The following is a 20,676-nucleotide window of genomic DNA, read 5'->3' as shown; positions in this document are numbered from 1 at the left end:
ATTTATATTTTCCTTTAAATCTACTATCTAAGTTTATATTAATTGATTCCACAGTTCCCAATAGAGAGTTTAATTGGCTTTGAGCCTCTGGGACAAGTTCTGTATTCCCCTTAAGGGGCAGCGTACTTCTGCTGTACCTCTTGCAACAGCCTAGCTGTCCACCTGTTGGCCTATCTCTGAAGGTCTTTTTCTAAATAAATATAATTTTATGATTTGTTTATATTAATTGATTCCACAGTTCCCAATAGAGAGTTTAATTGGCTTTGAGCCTCTGGGACAAGTTCTGTATTCCCCTTAAGGGGCAGCGTACTTCTGCTGTACCTCTTGTAACAGCCTAGCTGTCCACCTGTTGGCCTATCTCTGAAGGTCTTTTTCTAAATAAATATAATTTTACGATTTTTATATTTTATGAATTTCGCTATTAATGACAACTTATTTGGCAGCAAAAGTGCTAAATGATGCAGCAGACTTTAGCTATAGAAAATGAAAAATGTAAAGTGGTAAATGTGTGTAAGGGTTTATATGTTTTGCCTTGTGCATAGAGTAAACAAAGTAAGTAAGAATTTCCCTAACAGTCTCTTTGGGATCCTGAGTATGTGTGATAATGGAGAGCTTTTATGTTGAGTTAATTACACCCTAAAAATGCTTATCATTGACTCATATCGAGTTTGTATTTTCCTAACATGTTTGTGATGATTGATATGAGTAAACCACATCTGGATACTACTTGGCATATAGTAAGAGCTCAATGATGCAATTTCTCCTTTTCCACTTTTATCAGGAGGTGAGTTCTGCCGTCAACTCCAAGGCTAAAATTGAATTTCATAGATTGGGAAAGTGCTAATAAAAGTCAGCCATTATTCTTGTTGTTTACCACTTGTATATTTTCTTATGCACTGGCTTGAGGTTTTCATCATAAAAAACAAGAAGTGAAAGGGGCATTTATAAAACCAATTCTACATGATTCAAGGAAAGTGGAGAATTAAGACAATCCAGTCAATTCAGACACACAAAAATATTTACCTCAAAAAGTATTTTCCTAATTCTCCTAGTTTCAGAATTAGCAAGATGATTCAGTGCTTTCCTGTAGTATTTAAAAATTAAAATAAATGTATTTCATGAAGTATCCCTTCAATAAATATACACCAAGTCACTCATAATTGCTTTTCTGTTTTAGGTCACATTTCATGTGTACACATAGGCAGAATTTTTTCTAGCATCTGTGAAAGGTCCTGCAGTTCCACTAATAATTGAACAAGCATGTCCTGGTGCTTCTTGCGTGCACTTGAAATGAACCAAGTGCAGTATTAGGTCTTTGAACATCAAAGGACACAGTACTGTCAGTGTGCCTGCATCAAGTCAGCCTAATTTACTATTTTATAATACATTGGTGCGGGAGCCCTCTCTTTGCAGTCATTTTTGCCCAAGGCTGTTAGAGCTTCAACTTGTTCCTCTGCTGTTAAAAAATTGATCAGTTTTCTTTCTCCAATATTTGGAAAAAGAAAAATAAGATTTATTCATACTAATTCAAAAGTTTTTATTCACTTCAGCCCTTCCTTATTCCAGAAAAAGTTTGAAGACTCCTTTTATATAGAGAGGCAATGGGTACAATAAACTTTGAAGAGTGATTTTGGAGACAGGAGAAAGTAGGACATGATAAGATGATTTCTGTACAAGTAACTTGCTGTACAGTATTCTCTGTACAAACTAGGTCACAACACCTGTCTTTCTCCAAGTGGACTTGGAATGCCCTAAGTTAGGATCTCTTGGAATGAATCTGAATTCTGGGCAGGGTGAGTGGGTGGAGATGAGCCAAGAGTATGGACAACTGGAAATCTTGTGTTTGTTACAGTCTTCAGGTGGATTTTTATTGACATTAAAGTTTGAGAATCATGTTTCTCTGAATTTTTCAGCAGCCACTACAATATATACAATACATGACTCACAGTGTCTCTTAAACAAATCAGTTGTCCCAGAGAAGCAGAACAATTCCTCCTTACTAAGATCAGAGCGAATTTCTCTCTGGATGCTTTTATTTATCATAGAAATAAATTGAGACTTTATTTTCATAGAAACGTTATTGTAATCCTCTAAACTCAGGTACAATTTTCATATTGAGAACAGTTAAATCATGCCATGCAGTTCCTTCATCCACAGTATTATAGCAGGAAAGAGGGAAAAAAGCATTATCTATATCTTTTTACGTGTTAGATGATGGAATTCTCTGGCACTTTGATCACTGTTGCATTCCACTTCCCCTGCCTGCTCCTGTTGCACAAGCCCATTCTTTTCCTCAGGAGGTGAACTTACCCTTTGGAGAGTTGAAGAGTGAGCATATTAGGGAATTTCAAGTAAAATCTGTGGTGTTCTCACTCTTTGAGAACTGAGCAATTCTGTGGACCTTCACAGCATCCAGCATCCTTTCCCTCCAGTATTCCTTCTTCCTCACTCAACTCTTTGCCTTCATGAGCACCAGAAAAAGGATAGAGCTCCTTTTTCATTTATATGGGCCCTCTGCCTCAAAGGCATGCTGTAAATGTGGTCACGCTTGGATCCTGACCATCTCCTATGAAATTAAAATCAAGAATTTCCTTTCTGGCCATACATCCATCTCTGCTACTACAGTTTTTCTAATCAGTGAACCAAATAGGTGTTTGTCATGCTGGTTATGACTTACAGTTTCTCAAGTCCTCTCTCTGAATGCTCAAAGTAGTTCTCAGTGCTCTCCCAGACTAAGTCTTATAGTAACTAGCATCCTAAATGCCTTGCCGTTTGTATTTTTTCAATCTTGAAATATGAGGAGTAGTATTATGGCTAATGGGAATCACTAATTTGGACTATTGGGTGCAGTTAATCACTGCCTTTAAGTTCGAGTAACCTTTTACTCTTACTTCTCCTGTAAAACTTGCCCCATTGGGATGTACTTTTTATGTGTATGGCTGTTTCCCTCAGTGGAATAAGAGACCCTGCCCTCCCCAGTCCTGGATATTACTTGTCCTTTTATCTCCCACTGCTTCTGACACATGGTAGGCCTCACATAAATGTGTTTTAATTGCATGTTATCGAGACATTCAGCAATTACATATGTTTTCCGTTAAAACATTTATTACTATTATCATGTACATTCGTTGTATTCAATAGGTAAGCTATAAATTTATTGCAGTGTCTTATTTGTAGTATGTTGGGCACTGTGACATAAAAAAATGTAGCATTCAGAGTTCCTGCCGTGGCACAGTGGTTAACAAATCCGACTAGGAACCGTGAGGTCACAGGTGCCATCCCTGGCCTCACACAGTGGGTTAAGAACCCAGTGTTGCTGTGAGCTGTGGTGTAGGTTGCAGATGCGGCTCGGATCCCACATTGCTGTGGTTGTGGTGTAGGCCTGTGGCTACAGCTTCGATCAGACCCCTAGCCTGGGAACCTCCATGTGCCACAGGAGCAGCGCTAGAAAGACCAAAAAAAAAAAAAAAAGGTAGCATTCCATTTAAGAAAATATAAAGGTTGGCAAAGAAAAAAATTAGTTGAAAGTGTCTTTATCTGAAGACAAGTATATATATATTAGTTCCTCATAGCTGCTCTCAGTATGAAAATCCAATAAAATAATATGGGATTTAGTTCAGCATTGGAGCCTGAACACAACGTCTGACATGTTCTAATCTATGAAAGTTTAATACTTTTAAATAACATATGTTTATTATAGAAAATTGGAACTATATAAAGAAGGAAAGGCTCCTAAAAATCTCACCACCTTGAGATAGTGTATTTTAACATTTGATGTATTTTTTGTCTTGTTTTTTCTATGATTAATTTTAGTAGTTGAAGTTATGTTCTCTAAATATTTTGCATTTTGCTTTTTTTAATTCATCCTCCATACTCTTGGTCCATTTTCCCAGTCTGTGAATCCACAGAGATTTACAGTTATAAATAATGTGCATAAAACCACATATCTTTGCATAATCACAGTTTTGTGCGACCATGCTCTAAAATGTTGCTTTTATACAGAATGAAAGTTCTTGCAAACTTTTGCTTACAAATAAACGTTTCAGTCCATTGTATCTTAACATAAAATACCATTTTATACCCTTTGATAGTGCCAAAGCAGTAGTTTCGTAAAGAAAATGGCATGACCTGCCTTTTTTTCTTCCCTCAGGCTCTTAAATGTCCAGAGAGAAATTATAAATAGAAATTTAAATTTTTTCTCTCTCTTTAAATTTTAAATAGAGAGGAAAATTTAAATAGACCCCTTTTAGCCTCTTGTTTGCTTCAGTGGGGTATTGTATATATACAGCTTGGAATCAGAGAGATAATTTGTATCATTGTTTGAGGGAAAAAAGGGCACATATCAGACAGTAATTTTTTAAATGTTCTCTTCTCCAGCCTTGAGGGCACCTGAGAAGTCCCGGCTGGCCTGTGAGGTAGAAGGGAGTGCAGCCGAATCAGGAAAGCATGGTGGTGAGAGGAGTGTGTTGAAACTGTCTACCCTTCCCGCTCACTCTGCTCCAGGAACTTTTCTATTTCTTTCTTAAACCCTTTGAATTGTTTAAATACTTGTGTGAGCATTAATCAGTTCAGTTATTTGAGCGATTTAATTCAGTCATGTTAAAAAACAAACAAACAAACCAGTGAATTTAAAACCTTCTTTAGAAGGGTAGCTAATACCAGAAGAAAAGTGGTGTGTATGGTAAGAGAGCATCTTAGGGAATTTCAGATGAGGTCAGTTTGTGTGTTTCTCTCTAGAACCTTTTAGCTGCTAGGTGTAATCGCAGAGTGGAAGCATAACTGAATATAAGTAAGCAGAGGTGGAATTTATGGCACGAATACAGCAAAAGGGGAACAGGCCCGGAAATTTGAGAATGGTGAAAAGGAAACAATTATAATAATGATTTGGGGAGTAAGTTTTCAAAGAAGTGTCAGCATCACCTGGAAACTTGTTGGAAGTGCAAGTTCTTGCTCTTAGACGTACTGAAACAGAAATTCAGAGTGGAGCCCAGCAATTTGTGTTTTAACACGCCCTTCGAGTCATTCTGTAGCACCAATACCTGAGAACTTCTGATTTGGGAAATCTAAACTACTCAAGTCCAGATACAGGAAAGGGGCAGAAATGGATGACGATGGATAACTGCAAAGAGGTAGAATGTATAGCTTAAAGTTTCCGGGAGCGTGAAGAATTGTGTAAGTGGAGGGATTCAAGTAAGGGAGCTGTGAGGGTAGGTGGTACTAGTCAGAGACAAGGATAACTGAAGGATTTTAGGAATGAAGCAGCTAAGAGACAGGTGTTTTATGGGTGGTCCGTGTGGATGCTGCTCTTACCAAGAATCGTGGCATGGAAGTCAGAGTGGAGAAGAAATGGTGAGGCACGTATTGAAATTGCCAGTGAAAGACAAGTGACCAGAAAATAGGCCAGCGACTAAAAAAGGAGGGTTAGAGGATGGTCTGGGTCATTTCTTTCTATAACAAGTTTATAGAATGTGAGAGAAAAACAGCCTGGACTCTAATCTGTAAGAAGGTGGTGCCCTTGTGTCCAGACAGGTCACAGGGCACAGGGAAAGAGTGGGAGAGGGCTGGGGGAGGAAGACTGAGTCAAATTACTGAATCTACAGATTCATATGCAAGGAAATGACCGGTGGAAACAGGTGACCTGAAAGTCGTGGATTCCTGCTTATTGCTGAAATAAGCAGGGTTGTGAAACATGATGAGGAAAAAGCCCTCTTAACTGATAAGATGAAAGTGGGCTGAAAAACGGTTATGAGGAAATGATGCATAGATGCCTTCAACATTTTATTTATTTTTATTTATTTATTTATTTGTCTGGTTAGGGCCACACCTGAGGTATATGGAAGTTCCCAAGCTAGGGGTCGAATCAGAGCTGTAGCTGCCGGCCTACACCACAGCCACAGCCACACAGGATCCAAGCTGCATCTGTGATCTACAACCCATAGCTCACAGCAGTGCTGGATCCTTAACCCACTAAGTGGGGCCAGGGATCAAACCCATGTCCTCATGGATACTAGTTGGGTTTATTACCGCCGAGCAACACTTTATTTCTAGTTGTGCAGTAATTCATCACATCCACTGATTGAACTTCCAAATTGTTTTCCTTGCATAAACCACACTCAGTATTGTCATGTATGAATTCCAGGTTTAATTTCTTTCAAATAGAGCAAGAACTGAAAGACACGAGAAAAATCCTAAGGGTAGAATCTTTTTTAGACTTACATACTTTATCCTCAATGTCTTTGTGGTTGGTTGCCCACAAAATTTTTTAAAATAATTTACCTTTATTGACTTTTTAAAAGCATACAGTTTTGTTTTTAATGTAACTCATTAAGCATTTTATATTCTATTGATTTAGGTATTATTTGATTAAATTACATAATTACAATGACAGGCATAAGTAGGTTTGAGAAAAACACACGCAATTTGAAATGTATACAGTTCAACAAGTGGAACTACAAGCCTGCATGAAGTCCCAGTGTCCTGTTCAGTGTCCTGTGGGCATATAATTTGTAAAAAGAATTAATAGGTTAATCTGGCAAATTGATGAATTGGGGGTCACATTAGGGAGCTTCTATCACTGTTCTTAGTAATGCCCAGGGAAGGTTAATGATGTGGTTGAACTGAGTAAGATACATTATTTCTCCTGAGGTTTCCTGAAGTGTGAAGCCAGGTTGAGGGGACTGGTCTCTGAGATGAAGGGTAGATCACATTGGGTCCACCGAGGGTCTCAAGTAATCCCTAATTTCCTTTGGCACACTTTGCTCTCCCCAGAAGATTAATGAAATCATTTAAATTATGAAAATTGTCTTATAGTAAATGTGATTAGTAATTATACTTTCTGAGGATTACTGTGATTTTTGGATGATTGCCAAATTTAAGAATAGTATAATACAATAAACTAGTATGTTAGCTCAACATATATGATATACATAAATCCTATTTTCTGCTTTTCTAACTTTTATTTTTGGCTTTATAATTTGCATCTAATAATACACAGAGAAGATTTCTCAATATACAGAGTATATAAACTAGATTTGAAGAGTTCAGTTATTCTTATAAACTGTTTTTTAAATTTTTTTTATTTGGGTGAACATTTTTCTCTTAAAGCTATTGATGTCGTTCCCATAATTACCCATGTTTTTGACTATATAGACACTATCCCAGTAGGAAAATGGAATTTTTCAGTTAAAAGAATATCTTTTAGAATGACATTTTACATCTATAGTCACTGTATTCAGGCATGGGATACAAATAAATGTATTTATAATACCAGGAACTAAACGTGTCAAACAACATGACTTGGATAATGAGACTCTTTCAGGGTTAATGATCCTTTGGCTACGCTCCGTAAGTTCCAATCCTCTCACTTAACGTTGTCTTCCTCTCAAGTGTGAGCATGTCCTGTAAGACTGTCGAGTTAGCCAAGGTTTATATTTGGAAACTGTCTGCAGCACTGCTAGAACCTATCACCTTTGTGCCACCTGAATTAAAATAATTATGACTAATTCATCTGTTTATTGCATTCAGCCGTCAGTGTCAGGAAGAATATATTCCATATCACTTTTACTCATGAAATTAAAGTCTTTATAATTTCATTGCCAGAAGAAGTGTACCTTCATTATGACCTGATTTGTGTTGTCAGATGGTTAAAATTGTCATATACTATTTTTCCTTGGCTGCCAGAAATTTCAGAGCTAGCCTGTAGTGGTGATGCATCCAAAGTTTTCATAGTTGTCTTCATCGTCTCTCTCTCCTGCTCTCTCTTCTCAGTCTTTTACTTTGAGTTTAGCAATTCTATCATGTTTTTTATTGTAGATACCCTTAATTCCTTTTTAAGAGTTAGTGATAGATAAATTCAATAAATTTAACAAACAATTATTGGGTGCCTACTTTGTGCTGCTAAATTAATTCTGTTATACTAGCAGTGGTGAGAGTGACAGGCTATAGCTTCAAGAAGCTGAAAAAATAACTTTTTCAGAAATTCTGTCCTGCTATATAGCACTGGGAACTATGTCTAGTCACTTATGATGGAGCAGGATAATGTGAGAAAAGAGAATATGTACATGCTGTACAGTAGGAAAAAAAAGTATTGGGAAATAACAATTGATTACAGTAAAAAAAAAATAATAATAATAAAAATAATTAAAGAAATTCCTGTGAAATGCTTCGTTCAGATTCTAATATAGGTAATTTCCTAGGCATATATAGTGCTCACATTTATTCTTTTATTGCTGGTTAAGAGTCATCATCAGGCTAGATGGCCATTGCCAAGGCCTACAATGTTTTCTAAAACTATTCTGTTTTACTCATATTTAAAATTCAGGACCGAAGCCGCATCTCACATAACCTGTGAAATAGCGGTACACATACCACCTGGCTGCTTCTGTCCTTAGCATCTGCAGAGATTTGGGAGGGTGATCTGTGGGAATCTGTGCCCTCAGGCCTTTCTGTTTCACTCTGGGGAAGAGATGGGATGTGTAGATGACTAAAGGTTGTCCAGGGAGTCTTGGAAGAAGACGATTGTTTGTCTGGTGGATATTATAAAATGATTTGAAAAGGGAAGGCAGCCCTCCTTTGAGTCTAAAAAAGGGAAGAAAGCCTGTTTGAGTTGTTCATATTGTTCTCTTACCAAGAAAACTGTCTTAGGCTTTGTGCAAATTTGAGCTACTACGTAAAGGCTCACTCAGTACAGTGGTAGCCCATCACATAAATGGTGGACGGCATTATTTACAAAAACGTTGTAAATTAAATGTGTCTTTCACCAGTCCATGACCTGACTTTCAAAAACTAGGTTCATGAATTATTCTGACCGAGATATGTCATTCCCTGCCCTTCAAAGAGCCCTATGAAAGGGAATATAGTTACTGTCCGAATTCTTCTAGCACTGATTACCCTTTCAGTGAATATTCTTGTCTTCATCCTCACCTTCTTGTTCTAACTGTTGGCCCTTTGCTTATTTTACCGCTTACTAGCATCTTTATGTGATAGCATCTGCCCCCTAAAGGTTACGTGTCGTAAACAACCCGTGAGTATGTTCCATTACATGGCAAAGGGAAATTAAGGTTGCAGATCATGTTAAATCTGCTAATCAATTTACCTTAAAATACGGAGCTTATCCTGGTTAACTGGGTTGGCCTAATGTAATCACACAGGTCCTTAAATGTCAAGGAAGCAGAAGGGAATCTCAGAGTAAAGGGACCTGAGAGGGACTTGACCTACTTTGAAGATTAAGGAAGGGGTCCCCGCAAGTTTTGTGGGGCTTGTGGGAGACTTCTACAAGCCGAGAAAAGCAAAGAAATCTCTTTCCCCTGAAGCCTCTAGAAAGGAATACCCACCTGACACCTTTGATTTTTGACACCCAGTGAAACCTGTCTCAGATTTCTGACATATAGACCTATTAGACAATAAATTTATGTTGATTTAAGCCACTAAGCTTGTGGTAATTTGTTATGGCCGCAAGGAAAACTAATACATGTACCAGCCTTCGAGAAAGGAAAATGCAGATGAAAACTTGAGGCACTCCATCCAGAGAAAGATTTATTGTGGGTTGAGGTCGAAGTTGCAATACTCACTGACAGGAAGATATAAGGCCACCGCTGAATTTCAGCCTCTGCGCTCATTGTTTCACATTAATACAGAAGATCTACAGGGTCCTGTTGCCCGTGTAACAGCCTGAAATACGCGTCAAGGCAATATACCCTTGTTTCAGTCTGCCTCCAGTCTGCCCACTTCGCTATTATTAAAGTGCTCTTTTCACAGAACAGACTGTGTTGTTTCTCTTTAGAGTCTGTTTCATGATTTTCCATTGCCTACAGAATAAATGACAAACACAGAGTGTGGCACTCAAGGCCTGTCTACCAGCAGAAGCTTCTGCTACAGCCTTATGTCATATATCTCTTCCTCCCCGGCCCCCCGTACCTTAGCATGTTCAGCCCAGGTGACATACCTCAGCTCTGTGAGCTCAGCATAGTACTTGGCACTTGTGTCCTTCCTATGTGTCATATCCTCCACCTTACCACGAATGTCCTCCCAGATCATTGCACCTGCTGGCAAACCCCTGTGAATTCTTCAAAATTCAACTCAAGCATTAAATTCCCTGGAAAATCAAGGAACTTTACACGTCAAATAAAATTATTTGGTTTGTCTTTTATGCCACAGTGTGATTTGTATACCTTACCACATTAAAATTATTACTTTCCATTTTGTCCTCTTAAACTATGAGCTTCTTTAAGGCAACACCTGGATCTCATAACATATCTGTGGGATCTTAGTAACTCACATAGTTTATACAGTAGGTACTCAATACATAGATATAACATGATACCACAGAGATGCCTTTAGAGTGCCGGTGTCTGATTCCTAGGTCCAGTCTTTGGTTGTATCCTGCCACTATAAATTAGGTACCATAAAAGAAATCATTTTGTATACCTAGGATGCATTTTTCATTTTAAATAAAATTCCGACATTGATTAACTTTGTTTGATACTAATTCCCTTTGTAGCCCTTAATTTAACACCTGTAATTTTATGGTTTTACTGTGTTAAAAATGAAGAATGTGTCTTCAGTTGTCTCTCAGTATCCATGAGAGATCGGATCAAGGACCACCCCACGGATGCCCAAATCAGCAGATGCTCAAGTCCCTCATGTAAAATGACAAAGAATAATCGGCCCTCTGTGTCTGCATTCTGCATCCCCAAATATGGAGGGAGGGCCATCTGTATTCTATGTTTTGTTTAGTTTTTTATGGCTCTATTTGGAAGAATTACTTTGCTCAGTGTATCTGTCTTTATTCTTAAAATATTGAGAAGATTCTGAAATGTCATAGAATAGCATGGCAAGTATCACATTTTGGGGTTTTAAATACTTGAATTTTCCTTCAGCATTTCTATTTTCTGCCTTTCTAGATTTGTGTGAGTTTTTCAGTGGTTACATTCAGGTTTGCCCTTGCTGTATAGGTCTTTATGAAAATGAAGTAGTATATGCAGGAGCACTTGGAAACTGTAACACATCTCTCACATGGACTGCATTGTTTTCAGTTTTTATAATCACTTTTACACGCTGACTGCAGAATGTTCACAATTGTCATGATAATGGGAGAAGCTTCACTGGGAGTTTCTCTTTTTACAACAGCTGTCAGAATTCAAAATCTTTAAATGGTTGGCATGACTGATCAGTAAAATACATCCTTTATGCTGCATAGCAATTTATTAGTTTGGTTTACCACTTTAAAAAAGAAAAACACTTTTTATTAAAAGATGAATGAGTCTTGTTGGTATTAATGTTTTGCATAAGAAGATCATTATTAATTTAAAAAATAGTAGAGGCCATTGATGAATCAATGAGACTTTTAAATGTATTTAAAACAGATATTTATTTTTGAAATATTATTGAAAAGTTAATGAATATCCAGAAACTGTAGATTGTAACGGTGGAAAACCCAGCTTGACTGAACCACTGCTTGGATGCCAACTACTGGATTTGGGTAAAGCTAGCTTGTATTTTATAATGGCTTGAAAGCTAGACCAAGAAAGCCATGGTTCAGAATGTGTCTACAGGATTTAAATTCTATCACATTTTATAGATTCACCAAGAGTAATTTGCTTCCTTTGTTTTAAGGGCCACTTTAAAGTAATCTTCTGATACAACGACTGATATTTTCACCAGAAAAGAAATGTCTTTGGATAATCCTGTCATCTTTAAAAATACCACACATATCTGCTATTGTGCACTGTGGATCCTTTTTTTTTTTGGGGGGGGGGGGTCTTTTTTAGGGCTGCACCTGAGGCACATGGAAGTTCCCAGGCTAGGAACTTCAACTGAGGGCCTACACTACAGCCAAAGCAATGCCAGTGCGAGCCATGTCTGCAACCTACTCTGGAGCTCACAGCTACACTAGATCCTTAACCGACTGAGCAAGACCAGGGATCAAACCCTCATCCTTATGGATACTAGTCGAGTTCTTTACCACTGAGCCACGACAGGAACTCTGGCATTGTGGATTTTTAAAGCCAGTTTCCAGTGTCTTCATTTAGAACAAAATGAGTCTATAGTACCTAACCATATGGATTGTCCTAAAAATTTACCAAAGTATATCCTTTCCGGGAACCACAAAGTCTTTCTTTTGTACATCATGTTGGTTTCTCATCTCCTTACTGGATGCCAAAAAAATTGATACATTCTTATCCCTTGTGTCTTTGCAGAAAGTCTTTACTTGTACAAGGTGTTTGTGATTATATCACATTCTGTTCAATATAGGCAGCAAGTCTCTTTATTCTTTTAAATAAATAATTTCACAGTGTATGCTGCCTTCTAATTCATTCCATAGAATTGGAGCATATCTTTGATAGTTTTAGTGAAACTGCCTGCTGTCACTGTCGTGGATGTGGTTTCAGCCCTCTATTCACTTGTTTGAGTATTTCTTCCTTTTCTTTTTCTCCTTCTCGTCACCACCTTTTTTTTTTTTAAGGGCCTTGCCTGCAGCATATGGGAGTTTCCAGGCTAGGGGTCGGCAAATGAGAGCTGCAGCTGCTGGCCTACGCCACAGCCACAGCAATGCCAGATCCGAGTCCAAGCTCATCTGCAGCCTGCGTTGCAGCTTGCAGCAACGCTGGATCCTTAACACACTGAGCAAGGCCAGGGATCAAAGCCCCATCCTCGTGGACACTATGTCAGGTATCTTAACCCACCGAATCACAACAGGAACTCTGAGTATCTCTTCTATTGATACAAAGTTCAGAATAAATTTATCTGAACACAGTCTCTTGTGTTGTGATCCTTTAAATAGTTTGGATGATTTCTCATGTTAACTTGATGTTATTACTGCAGTTATTCTTGGTCTTTTTTAGTTGGGTAGATGTTTTTCTATGTGAATAACTTTGTTTCTTTGAATAAATAACAGCAACAATTGTTTTATTCTTGCCTTCCAGGTATTACAGTGCAACCATTCTGCAGATGTCTGGTGTTGAAGACGATAGACTTGCAATATGGCTGGCTTCAGTTACAGCTTTCACGAATTTCATTTTCACACTTGTGGGTGTCTGGCTTGTTGAGAAAGTGGGCCGCAGAAAGCTCACCTTTGGTAGTTTAGCAGGTAGGTGCCAAAGAATCGTTATAAATTTTTCTCTAATGATAAGTTAACCTTTCAAAATACAATACCAGTACCTCTTCTGATATAGTTTTCAGCCAAGTAATAGAGTTCCTCAAAAGTTTTTTTAAGACCTTATTGTGATATGTAACTAGAAATCAGAATTATAATAATTTGAACCTACTGAGGGTAGCATTTTGTTGTTATTGAGTTTTGCTCAAAGGTACAAATGTGAAAGAGAAAACTTGATAGTCAAAAACTCATTTTTAACATATGTTTTATTTCTAAGTTTGGAATAATGTGGAAGTAAATTTTGAACATTTTTTTAAAAGCTCTTTCAACACTGAACCATTAGAGTCATACAATTGTAATTTCTTCACAAAGCAGGGATAGACTCTTTGTGTTTAAACTAGGCCTGCATCCTGGGATAAATTCTGATTGGTTAATATTTTTTCCATGAAAACTAAATAGGAAAAAACCTTTCTCACTTTCAAGTATCTTTTGCATTTAAACCCTGTCCTTTTCATTTAATATTTCTCTGTCATGCCAGGCTATTTCTCTTAACGAAATAACACTCATTTCTGCCACTGTCTTCACATAGCTGCATAATATAATTTTCTAATCTTTTTCAGATATACAAGCAGATTCCGACTTGCCAATTAGCTGTCCTCTAATAGCTCCTTTATAAGTTTATTTAGAGTAGGGATACATTTTTCCATTAAAATGTAAAGTTTCCAGGCCAACATTAACTAAATTCTCTTTTAACCAAATTATAGCTAAAACATCAATCTAACAGAACTGCTTCAAAGTACTTGTCCCAGATTTTGACGAGAAAATATATACTGGACTTTTATACTCAGTTATTAAGAACACATACTCTCTGGAGTTCCCATTGTGGCTCAGCGGTAGCAAACCCTACTTATATCCATAAGGACTGAGGTTCAATCCCTGGCCTTGCTCAGTGGGTTAAGGATCCAGCGTAGCCCTGTTGCTGTGGCTTAGGCCGGCAGCTGTAGCTCCAATTTGACCCTTAGCCTGGGAACTTCCATATGCCTCAGGTACGGCCCTAAAAAAAAAAAAAAAAAAAAAAAGAGCGCCACAGACTCTCTCCCACCCTTAACTCCAGAAGGAAGAGTAGAATGCTTCTTCCCTCTCTTCTTACCTAAGCAGTGGAAGCCCTTGAGTCCTTGAGCTGAACTACAATATCAGCACTAAGGGAAGGTGAGGGAAAGATTGTCTTGCCTGATTAAAAGGCAAAAGTCATTGCAAGAGTCAGGGTATTTAGAGCAGCAGAAGGATATGTGAAGAATGGTGATGGACAAGTGAGGATTAAAAACCACATATTTATAAACCTATTTGTGGAACCAGAAGTATTTAGCCTGGAAAAAAGACTAAAGAGATACCTAAAGGATATCTTATTCTAATAGATAGTAGATGATATAAGAAAAATATTCCTGGAGTTCCTGTCATGGCTCAGTGGTTAATGAATCCAACTAGGAACCATGAGGTTGCGGGTTCGATCCCTGGCCTTGCTCATTGGGTTAAGGATCCAGCATTTCCGTGAACTGTGGTGTAAGTCGCAGACATGGCTCGGATCTGGCATTGCTGTGACTGTAGCATAGGCCGGTGGCTACTGCTCCGATTAGACCCCCTAGCCTGGGGACCTCCATATGCTGCGGGTGTGGCCCTAGAAAAGACAGAAAGACAAAAAAAAAAAGAAAGAAAGAAAGAAAGAAAGAAAAATATTCCTGATAATCAGAGTATCCAACAGTGAATTAGGCTGGTAAACTTTCAACAAAAGGATTAGATTTCCTGCTGTGGCAGAGTGGATTAAGGATCTGGCATTGCCATAGCTGGAGTGTAGGTCACAGCTTTAGCTCAGATTCAATCCCTGGCCCAAGAACTTCCATATGCTACAAGAGTGGCCAAAAAAAAAGACAGACGGCCATCAAAGTGCGATGTGCTGAAAACAAATTCCTACAATGGGTTGAAAATTGGATTTAGGAGTTGCCATCGTGGCTCAGCGGAAATTAATCCAATTAGGAACCATGAGGTTGCAGGTTCAATCCCTGGCCTCGCTCAGTGGGTTAAGGATCTAGCATTGCCATGAGCTGTGGTGTAGATCACAGAGGCTGCTTGGATCCAGCATTGCTGTGGCTGTGGCATAGGCCGGCATCTGTAGCCCCAATTCAACTCCTAGCCTGGGAATCTCCATATGCTGTGGGTGCGGCCCTAAAAAAAAAAAAAAGAAAGAAAGAAAGAAAAGAAAATTGGATTTAATGACTCCTGAAGTTCAGGTTAGCTCTTAAAAGAGGTAATAGTTACTTGAAAAGTTTTTAAATGGACACACTTTCCTTTTGACAGAACCTTAGTATACTGCTACCTCAAGAGGTTTATTTTTTAAATAGAAGTTCAAGTCTCAAATTTGGGATTTTGTTTTTGAGATTAAGATAAAAATACTGATTTTGAGATGGGAAAAGATGCTTTTTCTAGCAGCCTCTGTCCCTTCATTTGTTATATTCCAAGATTTTGTAGATATAAAGCCAGACTGCTTGGGTTTGAATTGTGTGACACTGAGCAAGGTTTTGTTTTCTTAGCTGAAAATAAAGATTAATTATAGGCCCTACTTCATAGAATTGTAATGAGGACTAAACACATTTATACATGGGTCACATTTCAAACAGTGTGTAAAACAGACAGTAAAATGCCCAGAGCATTTTGCTATCACAAATAGTTATTCTTAACTTCTTGTAACCAAAACGTAAAATCATCTTGCATGACCATCCAAGACCTTTCCTGAACTCTTCTTGCTGATGTCAGGCTTCACCCCTCCATGCAGGTCCTCTGCCCCCCAGGACTTCCACAGCCCAACCCTGACTATTAAGAGGAAGTATTCATTCTTGGAGGGAAAGACAGAGAGATTCCATGGACTGCCTTTGTGAGCAACCTGGAGGCACTTTTCTTTCCTGCTGAATCATGAGGTTGTCATTAAATGTCTAATATTTATAAGAAAGACCAGTTCTCTAAGGAAGCTTTGAAAATATTAAGTCGGGGAGTTCCCGTCGTGGCGCAGTGGTTAACGAATCCGACTAGGAACCATGAAGTTGCGGGTTCGGTCCCTGCCCTTGCTCAGTGGGTTAAGGATCCGGCGTTGCCATGAGCTGTGGTGTAAGTTGCAGACGTGGCTCGGATCCCACGTTGCTGTGGCTCTGGAGTAGGCCGGTGGCTACAGCTCCGATTGGACCCCTAGCCTGGGAACCTCCATATGCCGCGGGAGCGGCCCAAGAAATAGCAAAAAGACAAAAAAAAGAAAGAAAATATTAAGTCAGAACACCACAAAATGTCTTATATTTAAAATTACTCATGACTATGTATTTTATATTTCTTTGTACAACTTTGTCCAAGTCTGGCTAAATACAGTTTATTTGTAGTGATATGTAAAGAATAAGCATCTAAAATTTTTTAAAGAATTTATTTATTTTAAAAGTTAAAAAGATTATTTTGCTGTATGTTTATTCACTGTTTTTCACCTAATAAAATAAATCATAATATATTTGGGGGTTTTAATCATAATATACTTGATATTCTACTAGTGCTAATAAACATTAGTGCACTGTTCTATTTAAAATTTCTTGACGTTCCCGTTGTGGTGCAGCAGAAACGAATCCAGCTAGGAACCATGAGGTTGCAGGTTCAATCCCTGGCCTCACTCAGTGGGTTAAGGATCCAGTGTTGCCATGAGCTGTGGTGTAGGTCGCAGACACGGCTTGGATCTGGTGTTGCTGTGGCTGTGGTGTAGGCCGGTGGCAACAGCTCCGATTAGGCTCCTAGCCTGGGAACCTCCGTATGCCGTGGGTGCAGCCCTAAAAAGACAAAAATAAATAGATAAATAAAATTTCTTAAATTAGCTTAGAATTTTTAAACCTTTGATTCAGTTTTATTCCCTATTTTTGTTTTTCACTGTGATTTACTGTATTATGCTGGGTGAAAAATAGTAAAAACAACTTATACCAAAGTAATTTTTCAACCATGTACTCATTTTTTTCTTCATTAAAGTTTATTTGTTACTCATCCATTAATTCCCTATTTGTTGTATGTCTAAGTATTGATTCTTTAAAAATGACTACAAATAAACTGTATTTAGCTAGACCTGGACAAAGAAAGTCTTTATACAAAGAAATATAAAGTAGTCCATGAATAATTTTAAATGTAGGACATTTTGTGGTGTTCTCACTTTGAATATTTTGAAAGCTTGCTAAGAGAACTGGTCTTTCTTGTCAATATTACAAACTTAATGACAACTTCTTGATCCTTTTAATAGAGGAAGGCTTGTATCTATGTAGCTCTATTGCTTATGAATCAGAAAGCCAGAAGCACTGTGTTATTTTCTGCCAGATATTTTGGTAGTGGAATATTTCCTAAATCATCACTCACAGGCTGTCTTCATCAGAGTTACTCAGGGTGCTTATTTTTAATTGTGAATTCTTGGGTCTTGCCCCAGATCTACTAAATTAGAATCTCTGAAGATCTGGAGCATATGTATTTTAAACAGTTTCCCCAGGTGATAGTTAAGCACAAAAAATATGTTCTGTTACAGTCTTGGGAAGAAAATTATTTTTTTTTTCTGAGTACTTGTTAATAATCCTGATACCCCTGTACCTGTACCTGGTACCCTGTACCAGATAGTTAAGGTAACTTATTCCATTGGGTATTTTGAGAATGCTATTTCTCCAACACATTTCACCTCCTATGGAGAATGTTTTTATTAAGAAAATGATATCAGAATTCCAAAATATAACAGTATACTTGGTTAATAGGGGCTACTTAAAATATAAAGCTATGCCCAGCCTGCCCATTGCAGTGGAGAATATCCTTTTGTTCAAGCCTTCCTGTATTAGACTCAAATCTAGGTTGCAGTAATTATCATTGACAACAACTATAACAGCTTGTCGAATACTAACAAGTCACTAATAAAGCATCTGTAATTTATTAAATGAAAGGAAATAGATAATTCAAGTAGTTTTAAGCCTTAAAGATATATGAGTATATATGGCAGGATGAGGTGATCATTTTAAAATTCATTCCATAAAGACATTTAATATACCACTGCCTTCCCTTAAGGAGTTATGATTTCATAAAGGTTTTTACACTGTCTGGGTATCACAGTCACCTGTGGAGTCATATTCTCTGATCCCCATTTTCTGGAGACTCTGATTCAGAGGTTGATATACATTCCAAACATTTGCTTTTCCAATAGGACGCCAGGATTGAGAAACACCACCATACATAATAAAGTAAAGGTACAGCATGGTCTTTTAAAAGATTTCCATCCACCATGTGTCAAAATAAAAATAAATTTGTGTTTAAGAAGGGTAAACCTTCTACTCTATAGGAATTTCGTTTTTCCAAAATGGTCTTTTCCCAAAATTTTCCAGGATAGTTGGACTTTTTTAGACATGAATATAAGAGGTTTCATATCAATACTGAAGAACTCTCATCTAGGCTATTTGTCCCATACTAACCCCATCACCTCAATTGAATAACCTATTTTGGTTTTTTCTTCAAAAATAGTCAGTATTGCAAAGAAACTCTGGTGCTATGGGATTTGCTCTATGCCATGCACTAGAACTGAACATATGGTAGTAAGTGTTAGGTACACAATCTTAGCGTTTATGATTTATCATGGAAATAAATTATTTAAGTAATGTTATTTTAAAACAGTGTCATCTTTCTTTCATCTTCTAAAGCATCAAATTTTCCTGGTTGAAAAAAAAAAATCAGACCTGTCTCAGGACAGTATGCTGTGGAGGTAATTTGAGAAAGTATTCCAGGACCCAGCTTCTTTCAAAGATTAACAGTAAAATTGCTGTTTGAGGAGAGAGGGATGATTTTCATTTTCAGACCTAATATATCTTCTCTCTTTCCTGAGAGACAGGCTTCTTTTTTGTTTCTCAGTTGAGGGCTTGACAGTCTTTTGAGAAAAGTAATGCTTCAAACTATTATTCCTTGTTTTGGTTTGAATTTTAACCCAGCAAAGGAGAAATGAACTGTGATTTTAGCATTAGGACTTTTCAGCCCAGTGTGGTACCATAGGCTTCAGATCTTTCCTCCACCCTCCTCCTTTCTTCAGCTTTTTCCCCCTGTTTTGAAAGTATGCTGCTGCTGCTTCTCATGATAAATATAGTACAATAATTAACATTTTTAGCATTATAAAAATCTTTCAAATATATTATGATATTTAAAATTCACTGCAATTCTGCAAGGCAAATATTTTCAGTAAGTCCAATTGTACAGCAGGCAAAATTGAATTTTGGAAAGGTCATGTGTCTTGCCCAAGATCACTGAGACAAGGGACATCAGAGCTAGAACTTACCCACAACGCTTGACTTGATATATCCTGTCTATCAAAATACAAATACTTCAACTATTACATAATCCAATTGCATTTCCACAGTGTTTCCCAAACCTTTTCTTGTATAATTTTATTTTTTATTTATGTATTTATTTTTGCTTTTTTGGGCCACACCCGTAGATACGGAAGTCCCCAGGCTAGGAATCAAACTGGAGCTATAGCTGCCGGCCTATACCACAGCCACAGCAATGCCAGATCTGAGCCCCATCTGTGACCTACGCTACAGTTCAGGGAAACACCAGATCTTTAACTCACTGAGCAAGGCCAGGGATCCAACCTGCAACCTCATGGTTACCAGTCAGATTCATTTCTGCTGTGCTACAATGGGAACTCCTCTTTTATACATTTTTAATAATGTTTTTGGTCATATCTTAAAGTACTTTCCCGTTTAACGAATAAAGACTTTACTGTTACATAAATGGCCTCCCTAAATTCCATATTTAAACACATTTCCTCATTCAAATAAGTTGTACAAATAAATGCAGCCACATTGTCTTTCTCCTTTCTTCCTATGATGCTTTTAGTTCATTCTCATTCTCGCAGTGGCTGGAACATCAGTCAGAAATTTGAAAACTTTCTTATTGACTGCCACTATGTCTATCATGGACTCAAAAATGAGTCTTTGGCTATGAGCTTTTATATAATCACAGTCTACCCCTTAAAATCAAAGGCAGCTATTCCATTTCTAGGTGCCAGCAGGAAAAACAAACGAATATATGTATTCTAGTATTTCTGGCATTTTAGAGTCTTTACAAAATGCTACTCCTCTTTAATAAGAAATGGCCTTTCAGCTGCTCTTGAAATACTCAGTTCATTACTTTTTAGTTTACTTATTTGGGTCTTAGATGATTGAATGTCATTAGAACAATTTTCTTGGTAATGAAAGGACTTGGTGTGAATCTGTTGCCTTTCATGCTTCCTGATGTGTTAGGCACACAATAACGTTGGTTACATTGATTTTGAGGTTGTCAGCAATCCACGGTGGTTTTTGTTTATAAAATTATTACCAATCTACTGCTTGGCCAGCAAATGTATTTCATTTGAATTTCACTCATGTCATGTCTCAACAGTGAATGTGCTAGTGAGTTTTTATGACAGTGTATATATAAGGAACATTTCTTAATCCAATGAAGATAGATCAAGGTATTTTTTCAGAGAAATGTCTTGCTCAACCCAGTCTGCT

General features: G+C 37.6%; 1 protein-coding gene across 1 annotated transcript in view; it reads left to right on the top strand.

Moving 5' to 3' along the window:
- Window positions 1–20,676, top strand: part of SLC2A13 (solute carrier family 2 member 13) — a 381,185-nt gene that overhangs the window by 257,995 nt on the left and 102,514 nt on the right. Inside the window, exon 5 of the mRNA XM_047787968.1 lies at window positions 12,924–13,087. Coding sequence (XP_047643924.1) covers window positions 12,924–13,087 — 164 coding nt within the window. The remainder of the gene's footprint in view (window positions 1–12,923; window positions 13,088–20,676) is intronic.

Source organism: Phacochoerus africanus, chromosome 7 (genome assembly GCF_016906955.1).
Source record: "Phacochoerus africanus isolate WHEZ1 chromosome 7, ROS_Pafr_v1, whole genome shotgun sequence".
Lineage (NCBI taxonomy): Eukaryota > Metazoa > Chordata > Mammalia > Artiodactyla > Suidae > Phacochoerus > Phacochoerus africanus.
The sequence above is the reverse complement of the archived record's forward strand: the minus strand, read 5'-3'. Positions and strand labels throughout refer to the sequence as shown.